This window comes from Haemaphysalis longicornis, unplaced genomic scaffold (assembly GCF_048455015.1).
Source record: "Haemaphysalis longicornis isolate Haplotype H1 unplaced genomic scaffold, Haemaphysalis longicornis Haplotype H1 scaffold_2, whole genome shotgun sequence".
NCBI lineage: Eukaryota > Metazoa > Arthropoda > Arachnida > Ixodida > Ixodidae > Haemaphysalis > Haemaphysalis longicornis.
The window spans coordinates 180,350,264-180,377,981 of NW_027526295.1; the positions used below are offsets into that span (position 1 = coordinate 180,350,264).

Genomic DNA, 27,718 nt, shown 5'->3' on the forward strand with positions numbered 1-27,718 from the left:
GCTGCATTGGTACAACGGGCTGTACTCTGCGAGTAACGAAAACAACGCTACTTTCCTTCCAGAGACAGTCAACTGTCAGCGGAGCGTTGCCCCTCGTTACGCGCATGCCTTTCAGACCCAAGAGACGACAAGGCAGCGAAATGCGACCGTAGGCTTGCAAAAACAAAAATGCTTACCACGCTTCGCTACCGCGCTCACGTCGAGGAATGTATTTACGGAGCACCTGCATGTTTATCGCTTGAGCTTGCCCGCTTCGTAAAGCCGGGAACTTGAGACGAGCTTTAAAACGGTAGGGTGCGTTCACCTGCACCAATCAGCGCGACGCGCGGGAGTTGCTAGCCGTAGCAACATCATGCGTGGCTGGAAGGTGCGAACACTCTTCCTCCGAGCCGAGAAGGGAACTCCACGCACTCGGGGACCGATATCGTCTGGTTGGTCTCAGGCAAGCTCATCGATGGTATGCGAAAGAATATTGTGTCAGCGATCCCGATGACACTATGACAAGAGTAAGGTTCAAGCCTTTCTGCGGCCTGGTGACCCCGCCAAAAGCGGTGATGGTAATCGCTTTTATCTCAGGGGTAAGTGCATCTCGTGTACGCAATTTCCGGGCGGATATTTGTATGAGGCATGGAATGTAACATTGTAACAAAGGAGTACCTAAGGGTAATTGAACAGTGTCATTACCGGCGTTTTTAAGCTCGGGCACCACGGCTCATTTATTGGTCGTGATCATTTAGGTTCATTCCACGCCAAACGACCCAGAGAGTTCGCTTGACCATCTCCGATTACACTATAAAAATTCATGGTTGATAACTTCCTTACACTATTCATTCTCATGGCTTATTTTTGGCGGAGGAATAAACGTATATTGATTCCTATAAAAGGAAAATTGCGCGCTGGATCATTTTCAGCGTCCAGAAATTTTTTTTTCTGTCTCTTACAGCCATTTGAAAACCGCAGTGGTGACCAAAACCTACGTTGCGAAAAAAAAATTGCAAAAAAAAAAATATTACACGGAGCGCAGTGAAGCATTTCCAGGTGATAGAAAAAGAAGCGCGTTTCCTTGCTACAGTGCATTGACAGTTGCTAGTGTGTTTCAAAATGGGCTTTGCGGTGAAGCAAAGTGGCGTTTATGAGCAATGTTTACCGTTTTTTTACAGCTAATGAAACTTTTGTAGCGACAATACAGCTGCATACTTTGTTTATATTATTGACGGTAAGTGCTTAAGAAAAATATGGCAGCTGGAAAAAGGGTAGTTTCAGTGTGATAAAGACAAGAACTTGGAAAAATTTGCAAAATTATCCATGTTCAGACGCTTATCGCGCTGTGTGGCGGTCCATGTAAAATAAACAGGCTTAGGCTCATTTTAAAGGGCGTACAAAGAGAATTTATTTCAGAAAGTTTAATCAGAGTACTTTTTGTTTCAAGCGAGAAAATAATTTTTATATTGCGCACCCACCACGGCCCCAGACGGCGGGCCGTAAGTCCGCTTCGCTGCAACGCCGCTTCCTCCACGGCCGCGGAGAGGTGGGGCGTCAGCGCAGGTCGCGCGCGTTTTTAGTTTTTGCGCGGCTAGCTGCTCTAAAGGAGTGCGGCTGGCTTGTTCAGGATTTCGGGAGCGCGTCATCGGCAGATGATTAGTTGTTGGTGCTCTTAAGTGAATTCCGCAACGCTGCGTTCACGGAGGTGATACAGGTGTAGTAGGAGATCGCTGCTGGTTCGGTCTTGATGCGCTTAAGAGGCTGCAGTTTCCATCCTGGTCGCCGACGAGGGCTGTTTGCCACTTAAAAAGCGGGTATGGTACCGTGTGGTGAAAAGTGCCGGTACCTTTCAAAGAAGTTGTCAACTCAAACATTCTTGAGAGTTGTTTTTTTCCTCAGCTATTTCTTCTGGCACTCCAAACAGGAACATACTTTAGTGTTCTTTTCCACCCGTGTAAAAAAACTGGCGGGGTGTAATTATTTGTCCATGTTAAGGTCTCTGAAGGCTGGAGCTGGCTGCCAATGGCTTAACGGTACCACCAACCCCGTCGAAAGCGCTCTTTCCATGTGACGTTGCATAAAAGTTCCACTGAGCCAATAAATTGACTCATTTTTATGGCAGCACAAATTTAGAGAATTTTTCTTATTCTTGTAGTGTTATGATGCCCCATTTTTAAAATAGTTAATTTTTCCGAGACAGCAGGGAATTCTCGCTTACGAAGTTTTCATGCCTTAACTCGAAATATAGCCGCGGCCTTTGTCATATGGTGAAGACAGCCCTAAATGATTGCAAGCGATTTTACAGAGGCCCCGAAATCCTGAACGATGAATGCCATGCCATAAATGCCATGAATTGGTGTATCCTGGCTCGTGTATACATCCAGTGCTGCGATTGTGAAGCGTCTTACGCGATGAAGCTATAATACTCTGCGAGGTCTAAAACAACCATCTTCCCCTAATTTTTCGGCTGGTTTTTATCTCTCGCACGAACTTTGCTTGCTGTTTTCTTATCAAGTGGTGCATCTTGAGATCTTCAACAGTGCCTAAAATTGTTCCGGGAATTTTGAAGAACTTAAAACAGTTTTCTATAGTACGCAGCGAACACCTTCGATCCAGTTTCCAACATGAAAATCCTAAACTTTGTCCATATCTGGAGCTTTCTCCAAAATGCTCAGAAGGGCCTATTTGTCGGGGCACGCCGGACAAAGGCTGCACATGCAGTCTTCGTCGACGACCTTACACACAACTGCTGACATCAGCTCTTCTGTAGGTTGCTTCAAGCCTGCGGCATGAAGCATCGGTTTTCAGTTATGGTGCTCTGTGCAGACGCAAACTGCATGTGCGCCACTTTGGCCTGAGAAAACGCTGTGTGGCGGGCGGATCTGTATAAACGAAGAGGATCCGCACATATTTGAAAGCAGGTTTGTTTTCCGACTCCTTGCACAGTTCTCTCAGAACTAGCGAGAGCAGTCGCTTTCGGTGACCGCGTATTACGTCTTTTCTTCCGGAAAGACGGTACAAAACGGGACCATCCTCATAAAATCTTATAATTGAAAATTTCGCTTCTTCGCTAATGGGGAGTCTTGCTTTAATGTTAGGTGCGCCAATAATACCATCCTTGCTTCTAATCCGCATAGCTTCGCGCGCCTGTTGCTCCGAAGCGTGCAGCAAAGTCGTAGATCGTTTGCAAAAAAAAAAGTATTCCTCAAGCAAGTTATCCTTGCCCTCATAATTCCAAGAACTAAGTGAAAGAATTGCAAAATATCAACAACACGCTTCTCTTCTGGCACCGTGGAATGCCTGAGGATGCATGTGGCGTCACATTTACCAAGCCGGCGGCATCGTAAGAAACCAATGAAACGTGCGGTGGATCGACCTGCGCTGACGCCCCATCTCTCCGCTGCCGCGCAGGAAGCGTCGCGGCAGTGAAGCGGACTTATGGCCCGCCGACTGGGGCCGTGGTGGGTGCTCAATATAAAAATATTTTTCTGGCTGAAAACAAAAAAGTACTCTGATTAAACTTTCTGAAATAATCTCCCTTTGTACACCCTTTCAAATGAGCCTAAGCCTGTATTTTTACATTGACCGCCACACAGCGCGATACGCGTATGAACATGGACAATTTTGCAAAATTTTCAAAGTTCATGTCTTTATCACGCTGAAACTACCCGCTTCCCGGCTACCGTATTTTAGGTTTTATGTTTGAAGCACCTTAAGGCCGAGACTTGTCCGTCCGGCGTCCGGCGTCTGTGCTCACGGCACAGCACCGTGTAAATCGAAACATCTGTGAACAAAAAGTTCGCAAAAGGTTAACAAGAACAAAAGGAAAGGTTCACAAGATGTTAGAGAGAGAAAGAGAGAGAGAGAGAGAGAGAGAGAGAGAGAGAGAGAGAGAGGGGGAGAGAGAGGGAGAGAGAGAGAGAGAGAGAGAGAGAGAGAGAGAGAGAGAGAGAGAGAGAGAGAGGGGAGAGAGAGCGCTCCTGGAGAGCCGTGCTGCGCATGCGCGAGGAGCATTGGATTGGATTGGATTGGATTGGATTGGAATGGAATGGAATGGAATGGAATGGAATGGATTGGATTAAATTGAATTGTATTGAATTGTATTGGATTGGATTGAAAATCGTTTTAGCAGCAGTAAGCACTCTCACGGGTGAATCACGGTAAGAACGATCCACAGTGCTTCGCCCACTCGTCATGATTCACTTCGTGGAGATACGTGAATTTTTTTCTTCCGCACTTACCGTCAACAATATAAACAATGAATGCAGCTGCATTGTCTCTACAAAAGTTTCAATAGGTGTAAAAAATCGGTAAACATTGCTCACGAACGCCACTTTGCTTCACCGTAAAGCCCATTTTGAACCACACTAGCAACTGTCAATGTATTGTAACAAGGAAGCGCGCTTCTTTTTCTATCACCTGGAAATGTTTCACTGCGATCCGTGTATTATTTTATTTTTGCCATTTTTTTTCGCAACGTAGGTTTTCGTCACCACCGCGGTTTTCAGATGGCTGTAAGAGACAGAAAATTTTTTTCCTCCAAAAATAGGCTATGGGAATGAATAATGTAGGGAAGTGATCAACCATGAGTTTTTATAGTTTAATCGGAGATGGTCAAGCGAACTCTCTGGGATGTTTGGAGTGGAATGGCCCTTTATTGTTCGGCAGCTCATGATTGTTGGTTAGCTTGTTGACTCAACTGTGTTTCTTTGCTTTCACTCCGGGTGGGGCAGACGTAGTGTACGAAGGGGGCGAAATACAGACGTAATAGGGGCCCTTTCACACGTCCTTGTGTGTTATACTCTCGGAGGGGACTTTTGAGGCCAGGAGCGATTGTCACCTTTGACGGATGTTTTTCCCCGTTTCTTCTGTGAAACCAGGGATGTGTGCCTTGGTTCTGTTTAACAGGGTAACTTCCGCGTTCTGGTCGGCAGAGACGGGTGCGGTTAGGTCACTTGAGGGATCTGAAAGATTGAATGAAGAAATGCGACAATGAGTCTGGCGCGGTTGCAGAGGCCAAGGTTTCAAGGCGCATGTTGATTCGTTCCACGTTACAACCCGTCGCCTCGCCGAGTCGTCTTGGTATTTGGGAAGCACTAAAAAGAAGGGTAGTTTCGAGCGCAAAGTGTGATTAGAGAGTTATAGCAGAGCAGAGAACCAGCCTCAGTACGATACCCGCGGGTACACGTGCGTAGAGCCATTAAATCAGGTTTAGTGGCTCTACACGTGGGCATGCGCACAGCCAGTTTTTCCGCCTCTGCGCACGCGCAGTGGCGCCGGTCGCCTACCGGGTACCGTACCGGGACCGCTTCTCCGCTCTGCTATAACTCTTTATTACCGGCATTCCATTAACGAACGGTACGTACGACGGACCGTTCTGAAGGCTTGGAAGAGGTTTGCGGGTTTGTCAGTCCTGTATTATTGTTGTTTGTTCGTCAACGTGTTTGGCGAACTTCTGGTGAACATCCGCACAAGACGAAGCGTTGGGTCACATGACCATCTGCACACGCACCTACGATAGGTTGTTGTTGTTGCGGCCAATAATCAGCGGCCTAACGCCGCGGATTAATTGATAGGCCCTCCTCACTTTCTGTTGTGACATCCCTCTGGGAGGCGGAGTTTTCGTAACAAAACAGACGTTTGGCCTTTTGAAGGAGAGAGGGACTGAGAGGGGGGGGGCCCACTGGATGCGGGCTTTGTCCGACCTCTGATGAAAGGGGCTTTGATTTCTAATTTTATTTTATTTATTTTCGCCAATGAGGTAAATATACCCCGCTATAGCGAATACAGTAAAACCCGTTTATAGCGAACTGCAATATGCACCGCGATTAGTTCGATATATCCAATAGTTCGATATAGCCAACACCGTCTATAACGAGCCTACTGTTACGAGATCGCAATCCGCGGGATCCCCCCCCCCCCTCCCCAACTCCGCCATCCCCGCATGCAGAAACGAACACAGCAAAGTAGCCATTACTATACCCAAAATAATCCATTTATTGCGAGTGATAAAGCTACTTTCCGCCTTAACTGCCCACTTTGGAAAAAAAAAGAAGCGGTAATTTTTGTTTTCACTTTCGTTTAGGCGGCTTCAACTAGCATAGCATTCTCTACACGAAACAGTGTTTGAACCAGTTCGAGTCCGCGTCCTCCAAAATCGAAGAAGCAATAGCGGAGCACATCGACAGCCGAAAGCGCTTCATTTAAAGCGTCGGACGGCTTTCACTCGCCACATCATCGGGAACGTTGGCGAGTTCTTCCCACAGTTCACCGATGCTGCTGTCTTGGTCCGGACTCGCTGAATGGACGGGTTCCGTCATTAGTCCCGCGCGTCGGAAACAGTTACGGAAAGTGTCAGGCGTCACGTCGCTCCGTACGAGGCGCAGTGTCTCAGTCGCGGCTCTTGCTCCGTGTTCGCTCTGAGACGATGCATTTCGACGGCCATTCTAAGCGCGCAGGGTTCGATATATCGCATGTGAACTTCGTTATAAGGAATATGTTTCCCATGTATTTTCGTAACTGAAATATTTTTGTTCGATATATAGCATAATTCGCTCTATCCGGGTTCGTTATAGCCGGGTTTGACTGTATAATGCCTTTAGTCCGCCAATTATGCATTTTTCTGGGGATGCAAAGCGTAGGCAGGGTTGGTCAGTTTTCGCGATATATTTTAGTATTTTCTTCATTATTTTCCACACTTTTTTATTTTAGCCTTCGTTTTTTGGGGAAGGTGTGCAGGATGCGTATTTTCTTTCCCCGTCAGTTCATTTTTGTAATTTTTTATTTTTTTCGTTTTTTTATTTTTTTGCTTTCCAAAATTTCGAGCGACCAATTATCTCCATTCACGCTATTAAAACTATTATATGCGTTACTTACGCCAATTAAGCATTTTTATTCATTATGCATACTCATTCGTATTTCCCACACTCTTTCCCGAGATTATTTAGTTTATCGATTTGGAGGAGATATATGAGGTGAATATTTTGGAGGGCTACCATCCCTGCTGAACCCGGTCATTTGTTTGTTTGTTTGTTTGTTTATTTATTTATTTATTTATTTATTTATTTATTTATTTATTTATTTATTTATTTATTTATTTATTTATTTATTTATTTATTTATTTATTTATTTATTTATTTATTTATTTATTTATTTATTTATTTATTTATTTATTTATTTATTTATTTATTTATTTATTTATTTATTTATTTATTTATTTATTTATTTATTTATTTATTTATTTATTTATTTATTTATTTATTTATTTATTTGAACATATTGCAGCCCCTGTGGGGCTATAGCAGGAGTGGGGAGAATGTACAACGTTTCTGAGCATGCGCGGGTGTATAGCAGTCGTATATAAAAACAAATTAAACAAAAAGTACACAGCCATATGCTCACATAACAATAAACAAGGGATGCGTATTTATACAACATTTTCGCGCATGTTTTACACCACATACTAAGTTCCCTGCGCACGGGCACATCAAAGAGCCCACACATATTAGATATAGACCAAGCAGAAATCACTGAAAATACAATACCCGTGTTAGAGAAGGCATTGGTCACTTCTATCTAAGTGCAGTCAAAAATTTATTCGTTGGGGGGACGCACGTGGCCTGGCAAGGAATTCCAAAGTTCTTTTGTGCACGGAAAAAAACAACTAAATTTAAATGTGTCAGTGCGTGAGTGGTAAGGGGAAACGTTCAAGTTAAGATTGCATCTTGTTGTTGACAGCTTAGCTAGCTGTTACATAGTCGGAAGATGACAAGTGATACGAAGAGCGATTGATGCGGTAGAAAAAAAAAATGAGTGATTCTATGAATCAGCGAACAGAAAGCATTAAATGTATTACTTAAATTACCTGTATTACTTCCGCCAATTCATCCCTTTTTGGGCAAACGCAGGGTGTTACACGGTTCCGGCTGTGGAGGTACTCGGGTTGTGTTACCCTTGCCGGGATGCCGTTGTTTCGTACAAGTGAGTCACGAGCTTGGTGTTAGTGCGGAGGCTTAGTAACGCCAACACGCAATCGCAGGTACGAGGTCAGGTTTTTAACGACGGTTTTGAGTTACGGAATTGGGGCCAGGTATTAAATAAAGGCGGATAAAGAACAAACAAACGCTTAAATATGCGACATTGCAGGATGATTAGTCCATTGCTTGATTGTAGAGTTTAAGGCGCCGACGCAACGCAGGCAATGAGGCACGTCGTAGTGGAGGGCTCCGGATTAATTTTGACCGCCTGGGGATCTTTAACGTGCGCCAAAATCTCCAACACACGGGCGTTTTTGCTTTTCGCCTCCACCAGAAAAGCGGCCGCCACGGCCGGGCTTAGTCCATTAGAAGTAGCAAGGCCTACTGAGGACATCGAAATAAATACTTTGTATATACTCCTACTGCAAGTTTAATCGACCGTTCTATTGCTTGCGTTTTCTTGCAGTTCGGAAAAGATAAACGCACTCAGTAATCACAGACTATGAACTCAAACTGTGTGACCTTTTTTTAACGTGATACGCGCTTACACCAGTTTGCCTTGCATGGCAGCCTTGCAACGGGAACGGAAATGCAGCTATTGTCGCGGAGCAACTGGCTGCATGCTTTTGAGAGGGAGGAATGGAGAGAAAGAGAGAGAGAGAGATAACTTTATTTTTTTGTCCGATTGTTTGTAAAGAGGAAGACTAGAACTGGCTGATGTGACAACTCTCTCAACCGCTTTGCAGATACTGCCATCGCTACCCCAACCGCAGCAAACAAAGAACTGTACCACCGATTCATTTGTTGACGCGCAATCTCTACGAGAGAAAAAAGCACACGCAGAATTTATCTGCCATCACTAGAACTATCTGCAGCTGCTGCAGCAGCGCCCTATTTATATCCCCTACAGGTCGAAGGCCTCTCTCACTCAGCTGTTCTTTTGCGGTCTTTAAAAGCTGAGGATTGTTCGGCTCGGGAGAATCACTCGCACTCGAAATTACTTGAAATTATTTGTAATTTCTAGGAAGTACGAAAGTACGAACCTCCCTCTGTTAGTAAGGGAGAAGTCATTGTATTGTAATGGCTTTGTAATGGCTTGTAAAGCGTAGTGGTCAGCGCACCAGACGCGTATTCTGGAGGTCGTGGGTCCGGATCCCAACCGGGCGGCATTTTTAAAAAATCTGAATCTGTTTCGACGATAATAAACGACCTACCGCTTTCTCCCCTCTTTGCTTTCCTTAACATTCTTGTCTGCGGACCCTTATTTCTGTTTTAATTCAATGAGCCCCTCATTTCCCATTCTGATCCGCTATATATATATATATATATATATATATATATATATATATATATATATATATATATATATATATATATATATATATGAGAACACAGTCGCCCAGATAGCCGAATTGGTAAGGCATTCGAGATCTAATCGAAAGGCGTGGGTTCGGTCCCCACTGTGGGCGCGTGTTTTTCTTTCTTTCTTTCTTCCTTATATTTAAAAAAAAATCTTAACTTCATTAACCGTAGTAAAAAATAGAGCCTAACCACACCCCTACGCCTCCTTTGGCGTTGTAGACTGCCGACCTATGTTTCTGTATTTCCTCAACGAGCCCCTCATTTCCTTACTATATTATTCTGCGAAAGCCTAGCGAGGGTCTCGGTTCTGGCAGCCTTGATGCCTAGGTAGCATAAGAGGGCTTCCCGTCAGTTACCCACTCATGACAGGCTGTAGACGTTTGAGTCACGCCCCGGGGGTTAAAAAGAAGGTCCCCTTCTCCCCGTGTAGTCAGAGTGGCGCTGGCTACCACCCTCGAGCGTCAGATACACTTCTAGTAAATATAAATAGCCCAGAAAGTGAAGGAGAACACAGTCGCCCAGATAGCCGAATTGGTAAGGCATTCGAGATCTAATCGAAATGCGTGGGTTCGGTCCCCACTCTGGGCGCGTGTTTTTCTTTCTTTCTTTCTTCCTTATATTAAAAAAAATCTTAACTTCATTAACCGTAGTAAAAAATAGAGCCTAACCACACCCCTATGCCTCCTTTGGCGTTGTAGACCTATGTTTCTGTATTTCCTCAACGAGCCCCTCATTTCCTTACTATATATATATATATATATATATATATATATATATATATATATATATATATATATATATATATATATATATATATATATATATATGCGTGCGTGTCTCTCAGTTTGTCCGCGCGTGCCGCCTCTTGCGTCCATGGCACCTGTTGTGACTTATTCGAGCGCCTAATGAAAAGCTGCAGAAAGCCAGCTCACAACGCATCCAGCGAAACTTCTAAAACCACAATTAGTAGTAAAAAATGTTTCGCATTAAGAACGCACAGCCCTCGAAATATGCGTTAAACCAAGCAATGCAGACGCCAACGAGACAAATACAAGAGAAAGAGGATGCAATTTGGGTGCGTGGGGGAAGGGGGCGCATGGAGATTTTCCCGTGAGTGCGAAAAAATGCAGAGTGATAACGTCGGATGGCGCGTGGAAAAACACTGTAAAGGTATTGGATTGTAAGCAATGCAGCTTGGCGGATAGTGTCAAGCACACTTATAGCAAGGTGCGGGTAAGGACTTTCTCCTCTAGTGTTGTTCTGTTCACAGCTGCAAGAATATTGCACGTGAGTGAAAAAGGTTGGGCAATTTCCCGCTCCGGCCTGCACAATCCCCTTAATCAGCCGCGGACGTTATCAGTCACGAGAGCGAAGGCGTCTTTATTGCCTGTTCAACCGCAATAGCAACAAAGTACTTGCCCAACGCACCTTCGCGGTGCTGCATTGTGCTTCGATGACTAGCATAATACCGAAAGGGAAAAAATTTTGACTTTTTAAAAAAATAAATATTGCACTCGGCTGACGTCAAGGTTAAATTTCGTAGCACGGTGTTGTTTACTTCTTGGCGTTTTGGTAATAAAAATAAACAACTTTTCACGGTTTAGTTTGTTCGGTGTTTGTTGTCTCGCATCGCAGTTGTACAAAATCTTTGCCGCTTTGAAAGAACATCTACAGCGATTTAGGTGACTATGTATGAACTGAAGCTAATAAAAACATCGTGCGTTGTTTGCGCGTAAGTGTGAGGGCGGTCGGTGCAAAATTAATGGCTGACCTGCCGCAAGCAGAGATAAATGACACTAACAATACAAATTCAGATGATATCGCTTTGAGGGTTTCTCATAGAATACAAGGTTTTAATTTGCGTTGTTGAAATAGATATTTTGCTTCTAATATGACTAGGAGAGGCGTGATTTTCCGATCCTGTTCTTTTGTCACACAGCGGCCACTGTATTGAACCTTGCTTTTATGATTAATTTCCCTACTTAACAAACAACTTCGAATAACTTATTTGCTCATAGGATCAATTTTTTTCCGGATTTTGCGAAGGTCCCGATTGAACGAAACATTTCGAGGGTCTCAAGGGCTACGTTTGGTTCAGGTTTGGCTTTATACATTTCGTGAAATATCGCTGGCGCGGGTGTTGCGCAACAAGTTGAAATCGGCTTCAGCAAAGCGGCACCAAACAAGCAACGCAATCCGAGCAACGCCAAGAAACTGACATCAATATATGCTTCGCATTTAACCCAGAAACGCAGGGCGAGTAATGCATCGTTAGTAAAACTTTATTGCGACGAAATCGGTAAGAACATTGAATATGAACCTGTAGATGCAGTGGCTGAGGCTCTGTGCTGCTGAGCCCAAGGAAGCGGGTTCGATTCCCGGCCGCGGCAGCCGCTTTTTAAGCAAAGCTTTTAACCAGCCAACTGTTTTTTCGTGGCTTGCGGTACAACAAACTCCCAACGCGTCGGCAGGGGGAGGGGGGGGGGGAGTGGGGGGAGGCGGAAGGTTTCACTCACGGAGAAAACTAGAGATGGCGCGGCAAATTACCCAGCGTTCCTCGCGCGGAAATGCCTGCTCGCCGGCGGCGTCGTCGTCGGTACGGCTTTGTCGTCTGCCTTAGCGACGGTTGTTTTGGGCCTGTTTTGGTGGAGCTTCGTGTCCATTGCGCGGTGCCTTCGCACGGCTTGATTAACTTGTTCGACAGCACGTCCAGGGTAACCGGCACCCGACGCAATTTAGTGGTTGTACGGCAAACATACGTTAAGGATTGGTTTGCAGGGCGGTAAAACAGAATGTACAAACCACATACAGACATCTGGCCGCTAGAGAAACGCCACCTTTTGCGCACATGCTTGCCACGAATGGGACTCCGTTTTCTAAATTGCTCATTACCAATTCGGTTGTGTTTTAAGAGGTATTACAAAAGGCGGAAGTAGCAACTGGTTCTGATAAATAGCGATTATAAAAGTTCCGTTAGCTTTCTCGCAATTCTCAAACTTACTAAACTAACTCGGTATAAATGGGAATCACTAAGCTCACATACCGAATTGTTTCGGTGTCTGCGCTTGTGTCGCGCGGTGTTGTAGCCCCAAGCTAGCACATCAGGGTGGCTTGGTTGCGCTGTCTCACCCTTCAAAAGACGCTCCTCTCCGTTTTCTCTCCCGGCGGCGTCATCCGCCGCTCTAGCCCGGCCGTGGCCGACGCTGCTGCTGCGTTCGGGTCACCGCCCCTGCGAATTCCAGGTAACGGCTGGCAGAATCTCTGGTTTCACACTTTGTAGAGCCACGTGTGTGAATTCAGGTGACGTCTCATGGGCAATTGCTGTGGGTGTCGTTCAAAGCTTTGCTTTCCAATCACCGTCACAGCGTGGATTGGAGCCAATTTTTTGATGGAGGCGAAAAGCGAAAACGCCCGTGTGTCGAGATTTCGGCGCACGGTAAAGATCCCCAGGTAGTCAAAGTTAATACGGAGCCCTCCGCTACAACGCGCCTTATACCCCGGCCACACGGCAAATTTAATGTCATTCCCATCGAATTCCATTCGTTCAAAATGACGTTTGTTTGTTGCCACAATCCGAAAATTAGCTTACGAAACCTTCACGCGTACTATACGCGTCTGCTATTTGGAACCCTCATCAAAATTACCTAATTAACGCATTAGAAGCAATTCAAAATCGCGCTCCCAGATTTATCACCTCACTATTTACCCCTATTAAACGATCACTCAACCTCCCTCCCCTAGAAATTCGCCGCAAGGTCACTCGGCTCTGCCTTCTGCACAAACTATACTATAATTTCCCGTCACAACGCAATACCGCTCTTCTCCCTCCCACCCGTTCATCGCGTCGCCTCTTTAACTCTCCAAGTTTACAGCGCTTACATGGTTCAACTAACGCTTTCAACAAATACTTTTTACCTACAGCCATTGAAGACTGGAATAACCTGCCTGAATCCATAGTGCACGAACAAAACCCCTTAAAATTTAAACAGCTAATCACAAATCATTTGTTTGTTAGTAAATTTACAATTGTTGCCGTTTTCTTCCATGTATTTCCTTCTGCTGACACTGTTTTTATCATGTAGTTCACCCACGATGATGCTCTGTACCATTGACAATCATGCATCTGTTGAATTGTGCATTTGCCTCCCCCTTATGTAATACCCCGCAAGGGGCCTTTAAGGGTTCAATAAATGATGATGATGATGATGATGATGACACGAGAAATCGATCAAAATGACATTAGGGACCGAATGAGCTTGCGGAACCCGTTCGACTGCGTTCTGCCAGCAAATCTGTTATCTCGACACCAGAGCCTCGGTGGAAATGTCCACCGAAAACAGAATAAAGCGTCAGTATCATTATAATATTTTTATGATGCGTATAATTTTTAGTCGTTTATTTATTCGTATAAAACAAGCCGAATAGAGTTTTAGAACTAAAACTGCTACTAGGCCAGCCTCAGCTAGTGTGGCAATGTTTGTTTATATCCTCTAAGCTGGTGCGACGGTAGTGGGCGACGCTGAAGGGCTCCAGTGCCAGTTGTCGGAGTTGCTGTTTCAAAGTTTTCGCAAATATTGAAACGCTTACTGAAATATTTTCTCATGATTGCGGATTCTTACGTCGCCCTTAAAGAATTGAACCGAACATGTTCACCTAATTATACGGCCACGAATATACTACGCGCCATCCGAGGCCTTCAACTGGAAGGCATCGCCATCCGCATCGTCTGGTCCCCGGGACACACGCCTGGGGCACATAACACGCGGCTCACACCGCCGCCCGGGAGAGACTTGACACACCTCCAGTGGTTTCCAGTGCCCTATTGCAACACTTTCAAAGTGATTCCAAGAACATCACCCTCTTACGAGCTGACAAGCCTTGGCTTCGTCACTTTGCGGTTCATTTGCTTCTGCAAAAAAATAAAGTCTGTGGCGATGTAAAACACTGAGCATATGCTGAAGTAAAACTACCGAAAGCAAAAAGGCAGTCGGAAACTTCCTGCAAGTTTTCTTTGTTGGAAATAATAAGCCAGAATGCCCATTCAAAGCAAAGTTACAGAAGAAGGCTTTCGGCAGAACGTGATATGCATCTTCCCAACGCAACGTCCTTGTCGGGCTTCTATATCGAACCAGATGACTCTTTTTTTGTGTGTGTGTGTGAAAAGCTAGGTCTGGCAGAAATTTTAAATAATGAGTTTGCAGGGTGCAGCCCACAGCGTTTTTAGCGGACATTTAAGAGGTGATATACATGAATCCCCACAATTAACTTAGTGAGCGAACCGATAGGAAAATGCGGGATGGATGAATTCCGACTAGTTGCGGCGTAACAGTGCCAACCTTCCTTGAGCTTTTAACTGTGTCTTTTCTCCGCTATGTTCAAACACGGTAATGACTTGTTTGTGCTATAAAAAATGGTATACGTATAAGTTCCTGCCTCGCAGTTGTCTTGCGTTTCAGAAAATGTGACCCTAAATGATACAAGAAGCACTGGACGACACACGTGTAAATATATATTTTAGGTACGCCGATGATTTTTCGATTATTTTAAACCTCATCCCTAAGGAAATGTCCGTGTTGGGTACCTCTTAGGTAAGTGGGCGTACTTTGAAATGGGACTGAGACTCCCGAGGCGGGAGAGGGTGGCTCTGCCGGTTTCAGTGGCTCCCATACTACTACACCTTTTGACCTGAGAGGTGGGCTTCGATTCATTCTTCTGCGCTGTTGTGGCTGCCGAACTTGAGCAGTCTGTCTGTGAAGGTGCTTGCTGGGAGGCCGCTGGCTTGCTTGTAGGCTTCCCGAATTGCGGCATTTACTTTTTTGAGTTCTGTCTCGGGTAGACAAGTGGAGGGTACATATAGAATAGGTGATTCGGGATATGATGAAGCCCTGGGCTAGTCGAAGCGTGCTCACCTGCCCCGTGGCTCGCATTTGGTCGGGATTCATCGATAACAATGAGCCAAAGGAAGGCTCTTGCAAAACGGAGCGCTGAACCAAACTCGCAGCCGGTGTCGTGCATTAAACTCCACTGCCATGCTGCGGCAGGAAGCGGGTTCTACGAACGGCATAGCTCGCGAGCGTCGATTGCACGTGCCTCGACAATGACAATTGGCATTACATGCTCGCCAGAGCGCTTGCCCTCCATATCTGAAAGGTGCGGCCATTGTGGCACGAGGAGCGTCGAAGCACGGGCGGAACTGCTCGAAGCTTTCGTGATAAAGACGCGAGCGGACAATTGCGTTAGTCAACCGTCACTGGTTATCACTGATGAAGAAATCTCGTTTCTTGGTGCGGCGGATGGGGTGGTGCAGGTACATGTGATAGCGCTTTTCTGCTGCCTTTCTTCTGTACACGAGCGAAGAGGGGAGAAGGGGTGTTCCGTCTGTACGGGATCTATTGCTTCTTCTAGTAAAGAATAATTTCAAGTCCATGGACGTCCGTGTGGGTCCTTTCCCGCTGGTCTTACATATTTCTTTTTAGATATCAGTTGGCTCCTGCCTGTATTTACTTTTCTTCCTCCTCCTCCTTTTTATACTGCTTTCTCTCACCCTCTGGCTGCATTGTCTCCACGCGCGTAGCTCACTATCGGCTGCAGCCGGGTTGACTGGCTATCGGGATGCTCTTACCGCTCCTGATGACCTAACCCGCTCGTCCTCTTCGCTTGCTTTGTTTTGTTCCGCGCGTTTGTTTTATCGAGGCATCGGCGAGTAGGGGAAGATCGGGCTTTCCGGCACTCGCGTTGATCTCGACCTGCGGGCAGGAGTGACAGCGCCTGGACAGCGGAGCGGGGGCCAACATGCTCGCGAACGTGAAGCCGTTCGGGGGATTCGTCACGCCGCGCTTCGCATGCGCCATCATCGGCTATGTCACCGCGGTAAGCCGATAGAGTGAGCGAACTTTACGGGAGAAGCATGTCCGGAATTAGTCTCCAGTATTTCGGGACTTCACGTTACTTGCACGGCGTTAATTGGACTCGAAAGTTTTTGTGTGCACTGCGGTGTTTTCCAGCGTACTCGCTTTTAATGTGAAACCTTGCGTTTTCTTCGATGCAACTTTTAAGAGATGGCCGCAATAGGCTCCTGAGATGTAAAAGCCACAGGGTGCAAATATGCATGTGGGCTGCAACTGCTGATGATTAATTTACGCAAAACGTCTAGAGATTTCTGCCAAGTTCTCTTTTAAAATTAGTATTAAGCTAAATTAACGCTGACTGGATTGGAAATATGAAGTTCATAAAACAGTTTTAATGTTTCTGAAAGAAGCTCTAACGCTCAAAATGACTTCATAGTGCGGTTCTTTTCGCTTGAGGCGCAGATTTATTTCATTGTAGTTGGGCAGAAGGGCTAGGGGCTATTGGGGAAATAGAGGAAATATGGGGAAATATAAAGCCATTACGTAGTGCTAATTGGATAAATGTGATACGGCAAATGTGTACGTGACCATGATTGAAATTTGACGTCTCTTGCATAAGTTTCGTTTGATCCGGCAGTGCCTAAATTTCATTATGCTGTTACGGTGAAGGACAGGGAGGTACTCCCTATATGCGTCGGGACGCGAAGAGAAAGTCATTATTTGATCAAAATATTGAAAAATATCCGCAAGGCATTTTATACGTGGTACGGAGATACTGCTGGGAATCGAGTGAACAGCCACCGCGCCACATCTCCAGAATGTCGTCTTGCAAAGGCTAGTCGTGCCACCATGGCAACGAAGGGGCAACGGAGCCCATCGAACTAAACATGGGTATACGAAGAGTAAGAACGACTACAGTAAACCACCATTATGACGAGGTGCACGAGATGGCGAAAATATTCGATATAAGCGGTAATTCGATGTGTACGACCGCCCCTTAGAAGCTCAGTAAGTACCGCCGCATTAGTCATGGCAACTGGACAACTTTGCGAGATATTACACGGTACGAAAATGGCAGTAAACTAGCCAGCTGGCTGCCGGGCACGAGGAATGCCCGCTCCAGCATATTAGGCACAGAATAAGGCCGGTGCCGCCGACCGCACACTCGAAATTGCTTCACAACATGCAAGGTCCCAGGCATCTTCAGCAGGAATGTATTTCGCGAGTGTATTTCAGCCTTCCTAGCTGGGGCAACGACGGCAGCATTTTGTCAGTCGTCGCGAATGGCGACGGCTTTGGCAGTCGTTCGCTCGGTGAGAAAGCTGCGGAGCGCGGCGAAAAAAAAAGTTATAAGCCATTCCACTCTGTGAAGGTGGATGGCCAGAGATGATTTTTAGCGCACAACGTACAGGTGACACATAATTTCGGCGAAAGGTGTGAGCAAATTTTATTTCTGTCGAGCGCCGATGGCGCTCGTCTTTAAGAAAGAGTTTTGCGTCCCGGTCACGATACATACATGCAATCGTAGCCATAAACTTTGCCGCGGTTGTACGCGGTTAAGCCAGGTTTGTCAAGAAGAAGCTCTGATTCCGAGCTAGAGTGCGCAGCGGAACGCGCACACAATTTAACGGAAAGACAAACACACACGTTGCTCGACCCAGTGCAGGTGTAGGGGCGAAGGCGCTGTGATGTTTGATGCAGCCAGCGTGAGCGAGTGAGTGAGTGAGTGAGTGAGTGAGTGAGTGAGTGAGTGAGTGAGTGAGTGAGTGAGTGAGTGAGTGAGTGAGTGAGTGAGTGAGTGAGTGAGTGAGTGAGTGAGTGAGTGAGTGAGTGAGTGAGTGAGTGAGTGAGTGACGTTTTGATATGAGTGATATGAGTGATATTTTAAACTCATTTGGGACTTCACAGCATCCTTCTTGTACCAAATGTTTTAACGGCACGCGCCCTTACTCTTTCCATCTATCTCCCTCTTCACAACCACCCCCTTAGAACGAACGAACGGTTAGGCGCTTTCACTGCGAAAGCAGTCGCCACCGTGAACTGGTTCGGTCGATAGCCGAAGCGTGATAGGTGAAGCTTCCGTCGACGCGGAGAAGCGCGCGTGCGCTTGCTTGACCTTGAGCTCCCGAGACGCTTGCTTGAAGGTCGGAGGGACGCTATCAAACGTTTCCCGGGTTCGTGCATGGAGGGCAGGTACACTTCCCCGGCGATGGGGACCGTCGCTCACCCGGTCTGAGCGCCGTCATGAGTACGCACCCGTAACTTGCCAGTTAGCTCATATCGAAATGCTTCGAGTAATCTAGTCTATTATTCTAAAATGCATGCATTTGAATCAGGGTTGGGGGACTCTTCGAAAAAAGTGATAATTTGAATAAATAAACTTCCCTGTAACGAGAGTTTGCTCTATAAATGACGCCCGCGGTTGATTCTCTTTGCACTTGGGTTTCCCGCGAGTTCACCCGGAGGGAATTCACAGAGCCTATGAAAAGGGAGATTAGCTCACAGCTTAACGAGAAAGAGGGGGAGTCATCAGACTACAAAATGACGTTGCACTGTTCCTCCTGACAGCTCAGTAGGTTTAGGTTGTTAAACGAAACAAGAATCAATCTGACATTACGTTCGATCTGCACATCACCTAAAACCAGTACATCCAGGGCAGCAACCGGAAAAACATTGGTGATGTTTGTGGGCATACAGCGATAGAGACTATATTTGAAAAAGCCCCCCCCCCCCCCCCCTCCCTAACCCGAGGGAATAATGTTGTGAAAGTGAGTGGCTCATCTCCAGAGGCGTGCAGGTCTGTGCATGTCATTCGCCCTTTAGATAGTGACTCTATGTCCTTCCGCGCGCGGCTATACGTTCGGCTTTCGATGACATGGTGCTCGTGGTTGCAGGCCCTGTCGATGGGCGGGTCCCTGGGAGCCTTCCTGCGAGTCATGGTGGCCTCCACCGACAGCCGCATCATTCCGGAGTACGAAGGCGCCGTCAAAGGTATAAGACCCAGACCATACACTGACCTCTCATCTTCATTTTGCTCCAAAAACACCCGATGGCTCGCGAGGGTCATGGGTGCGATACGTTACTGCGGGAATTTCCGCTGAAGGTATTTCGTTTTGCAGGACTGCACTACAACATGATTTTCTCGCACTAAAAGAGGATGAGTGACAGTAAATGCAGTACACCCCGAACTCTAAATTCAACTTATAGAATAAATTAAGTATTGTTACGAAGCCAAGGACGTCTAAGAGCTCTTGGAAGAATGAAGTTTATTGGAGTGAATTTGTGCTCCGCACAGTATTAAAAGAATACGCAAACGTCAAAGGAGCAGTCAACAGAATGACGTGCATAGACGATCGCCGGCGAAGTGGAAGCCGCGGCGTTTGCTTTCCGTGCATTTATCTGTTGTAATCTAGTTACTGAAAACACCGATTTAGGTCGAGAGCCGTTTAGATTAAACGAGAACCGTCCAGGATAGTTACCGAAAAGCAACGCCCTTTTCCTATCAAATCAAGTTTGCCGGCGTGGCACACAAAAGAGGAAGGAAACGCGCGCTTCGCTTTTAACAAAAGATAAGGAAGAGAACAAAACATAAGCAAGCAAACCAAAAGACAAGGTTCGCGGCAGCTCAGTTCGAGTTGCGTTCGTAGTGTCTGTCTTTACTGCCCGTGCTTACTTTCTGCGCCAGTAATTGTGTGGAACTTTAGTGCCCACTAACATGCCCCGCGATCTTCTTTGCTATGCCTCTCTGAGTTAAAACTGATCAAATCCAGCCGCATTTGTCGCCGCAGAGGCAGAATACGACGATGACCGACTATTCGCCGTACTGAGCGGTATGAGCCGTTACCGCAGACTTTGCGATGCCGAGGTTTAATCGAGGTGGAAAGGAGGAGAAATACATGCGGATGCGTCTGAGGTATAGTCGGGATAAGCATGAAGGCATGCGTGGACACAAACAGGCACAGAATTTTCGTCGTTCCGCGAATGTAAGCAATTCCGCGAGGGGAGGTGAGACACAAATGAAGATAGCCGGAGACAAAGCCGGCCCTCCCCATTCCTCACATCGTTCCTTTTGATTATCTTCATTGCTGACCTCCCTTCCAATCACCTGTTCCTTTTTGCGCCTCCCTGCCCAGCGCAGCCCATGGGCTCTATAGGTTACATTGCACGCAGGCAAATTACTCCTCCCCTGTGTTCCCATCACTTCGGGGCACTACATGAGGTCGTTTGGTGAAATACCTCGAAATCTGATTGATAGAAGCGAGCGAAAATACGCCAAAAATGCTATTTCTTCTTTCGGCCGCCTGCCTGTATCCATCTATCTAGAGCAAACATTGTTTCCCCGTGGTTTGAACCTTTTGAGCCTTCCTCGGAAAAACGGCCGCCGGGGTATGGATCGAACCCGCCTCCTTTGGCTCAGAAGCACAACGCTTTAGCCACTGAGCCAGCGCGACGGGTTGGTATTCGTTTAGGAAATAAAACAAGTATCTGACAGGTGAATTGACGAGCACTAACGAATATTTCACTCTTTATTTCTGGTAAATAATGCATGGTAACTCATAATGCAGTTTAATTTTCGTGTATCCTGAGAATCGTTCTTTGTTCTCATTCTTCACAAGCGCACATATCCCAGTAGGCTGCAAGATTGCAGGGAGGGAACTGTTACATAGTGACCATGCATGTTCGCTTGCTCCATCATTCATGCCGTTTGTCTCACATACGCTTTTCCTGGGGTTAGTGGTATGTTAGAAACCATGACATCGCACAATCCACTCTTTCCTTTACGTGCTTTATCTCCTCCCTGAGCAGCCTGAGGAATGTTTTGGCGCACAGGCCCGCGTCGGTATGTAGTGCGGTCGACAGCACAAAACCGTGAAGTTTAGCACGTGACTGCCGTCGCAGTAATAAAAACGCCTGTAAGACTTTAACCGACATCGAAAATCTCTTTCGGATCGTAGACGACGTGTTTTCTTAGTCATAATTGACTTGCAAATAGTGTTATCCGTCATCACTCGCAGCACAGTTTCCACTAGTACTATCTGTCGAGATTGCTAGAAGGCCCAGTAATCTGGCTTGCATTTTTTTTTTCTTTTCAGTCAACACGATGCTCTTTCTTTTCCCTGGAATATACTGCCTCCTGAGGACGTCGACCTCCCTGCTACTCATCTATGGATCCAAGATCGTAAGGGCACCCCACTATCATATCATGATTCGCGTGCACGTTAGCCAACCCGTATCTATAGGACGAAAGCTTGTGCGACAGCACAGGAGCAGTGACCTAAGAGAATTTCTCCCGGAATTGCTGGAACGTGTAGGTGCTTTTCTTTTGTATGCGAAACCATTATAGGACTCGTGAGTTGAAAAATCCGGCGTCGTTGAATAACCGCCCACCGCGGATAGATACCGAAAATGGCCGACGTCAAAACACGCCGTGAAAGCTCGGATTTACGTCGAATTTCTGAAAGGTTCCTGATGAATCATCGCATTGACAAGATTTGGTACGTTCGGCCTGGGTGGAAATCGAACCAAGGCCTTCTCGGTGAGCACGGAATGAGCACGGTATGCCCCATCGCCTCGGTGGCCCCACATAGTGCGTGCGTCACTGGGGACGTGACGGCGCGGCCAATGTGGTCGAGGGGTGCGTAACGGCACGTGAGGATAACAGGGGCACCCCAGCCATTGGGAGTGGCGTGCAGTGTCGTCTGCCTGTCGAAGATCAAGCCGTGTCTCGGTATGGGAAGCGCTTCGGATGTACCGCCAGTTTCTGTACCGGCTAAGGGCGGTCGTTCACGTAGATACGCCAACATGGCCGAGTCACAGAAGGCGAAGAATGCTGCGAGAGGAGCCGAAAGGCGAGAGAATGAAAGCGACGCAAGAACGATGCAGCAGTAAAGGAGTCATTGATGAATATCGCCAAGTGAAGACAATTCTTTCGCACTCCAAGACGTAAGCAGGCTTATGCCCCCGTCACACGGCAGATCCAACGACACTGTCATTTGCTCTAAGTGTCATAATGTCATTTGCTCTAAGTGTCATAAGTTCGGCGCTGCACGAGAATACCGAATGACATTCGAGGCGAATGCCACTTGCCAGCTAATTGAGGTTGGGGAGCTCATTCAGCGGCAAAATGAGTACCCTCGACAGCAGTGACGCGTCACTAGACAAGAAAGTTCAGTAATAAATCAATATGTGCTGTTTCTAAAAACTGTCAGTAAACTTATATTTTCCCCTTCCTGTTGTCCTTTTTTCAAATAAAAAGGACAAACAAACACGTACCTACAAATAAACTCGTCCCAATGCGCGCGCTACCCTGATACAGATTTCTTGTGATGTCTACTTATGTCATCTAAACGGTGATTTTCTTCTTAATCGAAAAAAAGAACTATTTGTTTTGTGTTAAATCTAATATATATATCTATTATATATGAAAACATTCTAGACGCACGTGAACTATAATTTTGCAATTTTGCAAATGTGCTAATCGCCACTGCGCTTACTATCAAATGACATTTGTTTCGCTGTGTACCCGCACGGCCAAATTAACTGCTTATGTCATTCGTTTTGAATGAAATTCGATTTCACCCTGCCGAGTGACAGGGGTATTAAAGGCCCTGATAAATGTTTTCTTCGCTCTCTAAAAAACACTTCTTCGTCATAAAGCCCGCGCTCGAGCATGTTGATCTGTGACATCTACTCGAAAATGTGCCCCTTCTTACACTCCAAAAAAAAATGTTAAGTTTTGATACGCCAAACCATTTTTTAACCAGCTATTTTTTAATTTTTGTTCGAAGAAAAAAATGCAGGCAGCCGCCTCGATAACTGAATCCCGCTGCAAAATTGCCACTTCTGGAATGACAAAAAAACGGACAATTTCTTTACTCCCGTTTCCGGTAAGAGCAAAACCAGAGAGCAGTGGTACGTGGGATGGTGAATCTTTATCGCTAAAGGGGCACGACCAATGCGTATTGTCAGCGAGTTCATCCGGGGAGAAAAATTCCCGCGCCTTCCCGCGAGGGGAACACGTGTAAATGCAGAGCATTGGGTCCTCAGTACTGATTGAAGGCAGTGTTGCTTCCATCGCTTCTTCCGTGATGCTGGAGTAGCAGACACGAGTAAACGTGGGCACGAGCGTCAACCAAGGAAGGAAGGAGCAACGCAGTGACTGAAACACGAGCGACCGCTAGCCGCTATATTTGCAGCGCGCGCAGAGAGGGAGAGCAGTACGGGGGGGAGAGCGCGCATGCGCAAGCCGCGCGCGTTTCCACGACCCACCGCGCTGCTATCACGCACCTGTTACGCCGAGACCGCGACGGAGCGAACGGGCTGACTACGACGCATGCGCGCGCCAGCTGCTGTTGAGAGAGAGGAGGGAAGGAGAGGCGCACCTGCTGCGGACGCGGAACTGTTGACACCGTCCGACGCAGGAACAGGCGAGGCTAAGAAATGCTCTGCATTTAAAAACTAGGCACCTTATACTAAATACCTGAAAAGAAAACTTGGGCCATGCCGAACGAGCCATAAAAGAAGGGATGTTATGAGCAACGCCCAGGAATTCGAGACGAGCGTCTTGGATCAGGGAACAAACTCGGGTGAGAGACATCATAGCTCAAATTTAAAAAAGAATGCTAGACTTCGGATGGTCATGTTATGCTACAAAATGTGGCTGCAGATCACCAGGGTGACCGAGTTGCCATTTAGAGATGGGAGTAGAAGTAGGGAAGGCTATTAACTTGGTAGAAGAACAAAATAAGAAAATTCGTGGGAGCAATACTGGACTCGGCCAGTGCAGGACAGGGGCGGCTAAACGTCTTACGCAGAGCCTTCGCACTGTAGTGAACATAGCTACGCTGATGATGATGGTGATGGTAAGGTGGTAAGGATTATGTTGAATACCAAGGCCGAGAGCGTGAGAAATGTTATTTTTATATATTTTTCTTTAATTTTAGTACATACTGCGGACCTCAAGTTGTCCAAGCAGGACGGGCACATAAAAAAAATCAACAGGAATAACATACACCATACATAATACACTTCATTCTACGTAAATCACAACGAATGGGGTTCACGCAATTTGTTCAAATCAGACGTTGTCCGTGGGAAGAAAGTGTACATAAAGGTATCAGATCTCGAGAAGTATGGGGTAAGCAAATTGGAATGGTGATGTCGGGTGTGCCTAGTTGATAGGAAATATAAATACAGTGATGGATCAATCGCCAGTTTACTGTTAAGTATCAAGAAAAGGAAATCAAGTCGTTGTTTGAGTCGGCGCGACGCAAGGGGCTGAATGGCATTTGCAGTCATTAGGACAGAGGGTGAATCAGATGGTAAATATTTCGAGCATATTAAGCGAACTGCTCTCCTTTGAACCCGCTCAATTTTATCAATTTTAAGCTTAGTGTGAGGGTCCCATGCAATGCTGGCATATTTTAATTTAGGCCTCACCAAGGAAAACTAGCTAAGAAGCTTTCCATTTGGAGGGCAGTTACGGAGTTTGTCTTAAAAAGCCGAGCTTGCAGAAATATAAGAGCTGAGTTTATACTAAACCCACGACAGAAATTCTGGTCCTCACGCAAAGTGTTATCTTCAAGAAACTCCGTGATGTATCCATATATTGTACGTTATGTTAAGGATGTTTACATGATTGAGCCGGGGCGATGGTTTAATAACGACTGCTTGTTGCCCGATTTGTATATTAAAATAGAGACTGCAGATTTAGATTCTTGGGGTAATTACAGTATTTGCGTTAAACTTAACCCGTCAGCAATCCCGGAAGCGTACTGGCCCCGGATGCGACACCGAAAAAAGGAAGAGCTGGCGGATGGGACAGGGAGGCAATGGGAGAGAGTTGGTTTGACAAGTTGTAGGGGGTCTGCAATACACATACCCACAATGTTTATATAATCTCCAGTACATCACTGGCGTACACTCTTTAGCAGTGAGGCACCGTTCATGTTTGCCTTAAACATGCCAGCGGGAGGTCATGACCCTCTTACGTACGCCCGAACTTCCGGCGTCCTTGAACCCAAAAAAATCTCTAGCCAGCTGAGCGGACGAGTATCGCTCTTTAGAAAGCCATTTGAGATAATTATTTCGTGTTTTTCTGCCTGAATTCCGTAGAAGGTAGCTTTATCGCCCGATACCGCTATGAATGTACCACTGAAGTGCATTGTTTTCGTCAATAAATACTCCAACTCCAGCCGGAGATTTGGCATATTGCTGACTTATCTGCTCCTGACGGTAAACGATAATGAGGGACGGGGAATCCACAGCCCTTCATGCTTTATCTCAGTGAGTGATTGTTCGATGGATTTATATAGCTGTTGAGCCCCAATGTTTGGTTTCAAACAACCAGAAGGTCGGGGAGGGGGGGGGGGTGGCAGGGCAACTAGCTGGAATTTTGCTTTGCCTTGCTTTTTGTTTCATGTTTTCAAGTAATTTGTCCTCATTTTATTCTTAGCGCGCTTACCAAGCTGTGAGTAAAGTTTATACTTATTGTACTCAGCACACTCACGCGTTTTATCTCCTTTCAAAGCGTCGATTGTTTCTTCGTTCGTTTCATCCTAAACTGCTGTCCACGAGAGTGTCATTCGAAGCCTTTTGGACTGCCTGCAAGCTAGCTCTCATCAATCATAAATCCGTCATTCGAAACACAACTACCCAATTGTAAACTATCAGTGCTTTCAAAGCTGAGATGCTTTCCAGTTCTGAGATGCTTTCCAATGCTATCAATGCGTTCAAGCATAGCACCACCGCTGGAACCATTGTCGTTCTACCGTATCATGCTAGCCTAAAAGTCCTATTTGCTGCAGGTACGCCAAAGGAATTCTGGGGTTTTACGCGCAAAAGTTACACTTGGCCTATTAAGGGCGCCGTAACGGAGGACTCAGGAATAATTTCGACGTCCCCCCCCCCCCCCGCCTCCGATGTGTGTGGGGAGGGGTATCTTCAAAGTGCCCCGAAATCTCGACACACAAGGATTTTCGCTTCCATCTGAACACCAGCCACCATGGCCGTGATCCAACCCGCGTCCTTGGGCTCAGCAGCACAGCCACCCCGGCGGGAGGATCCGTCAAAGGAAGCTCAAAGGAAAATAAACTATGCGAGCAAGCCAGTTTATATCGGTAATGTGCCGAATGAATAATACAAATACGCCACTCTCTGTAGCAACAGTTTAATAATGCAGAAAGTACCAGAAGCGTGAAAAGCGGAAGTGCCACCATAAGCATATCTTTTCCATGCGTAAGACTTGTGATTTCGAAAATTGTGAATGGCGAAACGGGACCGGTGGGCACTGTTTATGCACTTTTCAGTGAAGAACAGTAGAGTAGGAGAATGCATATGTACATTAAATGTTCCTGGCAGCTTCGTCTTGTTTTAGCAGCGAATCACCTTACGGGCTCGGGCTGTCAGCGTCTCCTGTCGTCGTCTCATGCCGTCACGGTAAATCAATTTGTCATAGGATGGTCAAAAAACAAGTGAACAATGGATAAAGCCGGTTTAAAATAAACTAACATGATGTAAACTAATTTTAAATACAGAAATAATCTGGTTTTATTTGCATTAATAACAAAGAGTTGTTAAATGTATGTATGTATGTATTTATTGTACTTAGGAAAAGGAAAAGCCACCAACAGGCGTAGTTTGTCTCGCCTAGGGGGCGGACACCGGAACGCCTGCTGGTGTAGGGGGGGAGGGGGAGGAAAGGGAGAAAAGAATACATAGGAATAGGAGGATAGGGGGAGAAGGTTGACATTACAATGCATGTAACTCGCGCAAGGGTAAATATAAAACACAAAAGAGAAAAAAAAGGAAAAAGGGGAATAAGGGTAAATATAAAACACAGAAGAGAGAAAAAAAAAAGGGTTGCACACTGGGAAAATTAACATTACAGAGAAACACTACAGATATAGACAACACATGAATCTACAAAGGACACAGCACACTTGTAAAAGGGGTCACACACGCACACACACAAGTACAGAAGCTGCTTCAGCAGCAGCACTCCTCCACAATCTGGGCAGCTAGGCAGAGTTGTAGTGGAGTGCGCTGTGCAGCCCCGAGGCCCGCAGGTATGTACCCAAGGCCTCGAGCACTTTGTCTCGCTCCCTAGCACTGCCCGGGGGCCAAAGCAGGTCCTCAAGTGGCCGCGCTCCGTGAAGCACGACCAGCAGCTCTGCCCGCCCTGCCGCAAACTTGGGGCACTCGTATAGCACGTGCGGCAGGGACTGCACGGGCGCTCGGCAGTGGGTGCAGGAGGGGCTGGTCGCCCGCCCCAGACGGTGCTTCCGCTCCGCCGTCCACACGTCCCCCACTCGGAGGCGCAGGATGGCCGAGCGCAGTCGTCGAGGCAGGCGTGAGGCCCGCACAGGCGGTAGGCCCCCTCCGACACGCAGCCGCGGGTCCGGATGCTTGGTCCGGATGTGTCGCTGGATGAGCAGGCGGGCGTCGTCCGCTGCCGCCTGAGCCACCATGTCCGACGGAGGCAGCGCGTGTGCCCCGGCGGCCAGCTCGTCCGCCCGCTCGTTGCCATCCAGACCAATGTGGGCGGGGACC

The 27,718-nt window shown here is 46.6% G+C and overlaps 1 protein-coding gene across 2 annotated transcripts in view; it reads left to right on the forward strand.

Annotated features, from left to right (window-relative positions):
- Positions 1–352: 352 nt before the first annotated feature.
- LOC144169588 (uncharacterized) overlaps positions 353–27,718 on the forward strand; it is a 46,265-nt gene continuing 18,899 nt past the window's right edge. The window contains exons 1-3 of one of the 2 annotated variants that reach the window (XM_077698828.1): positions 353–578; positions 19,063–19,159; positions 21,262–21,347. In XM_077698828.1, the coding sequence (XP_077554954.1) occupies positions 498–578; positions 19,063–19,159; positions 21,262–21,347 (264 nt within the window). In that variant the 5' untranslated portion in view covers positions 353–497. Of the gene's footprint in view, positions 579–16,032; positions 16,191–19,062; positions 19,160–21,261; positions 21,348–27,718 lie in introns of those variants that run through there. The other variant, XM_077698829.1, reaches the window with a different exon arrangement.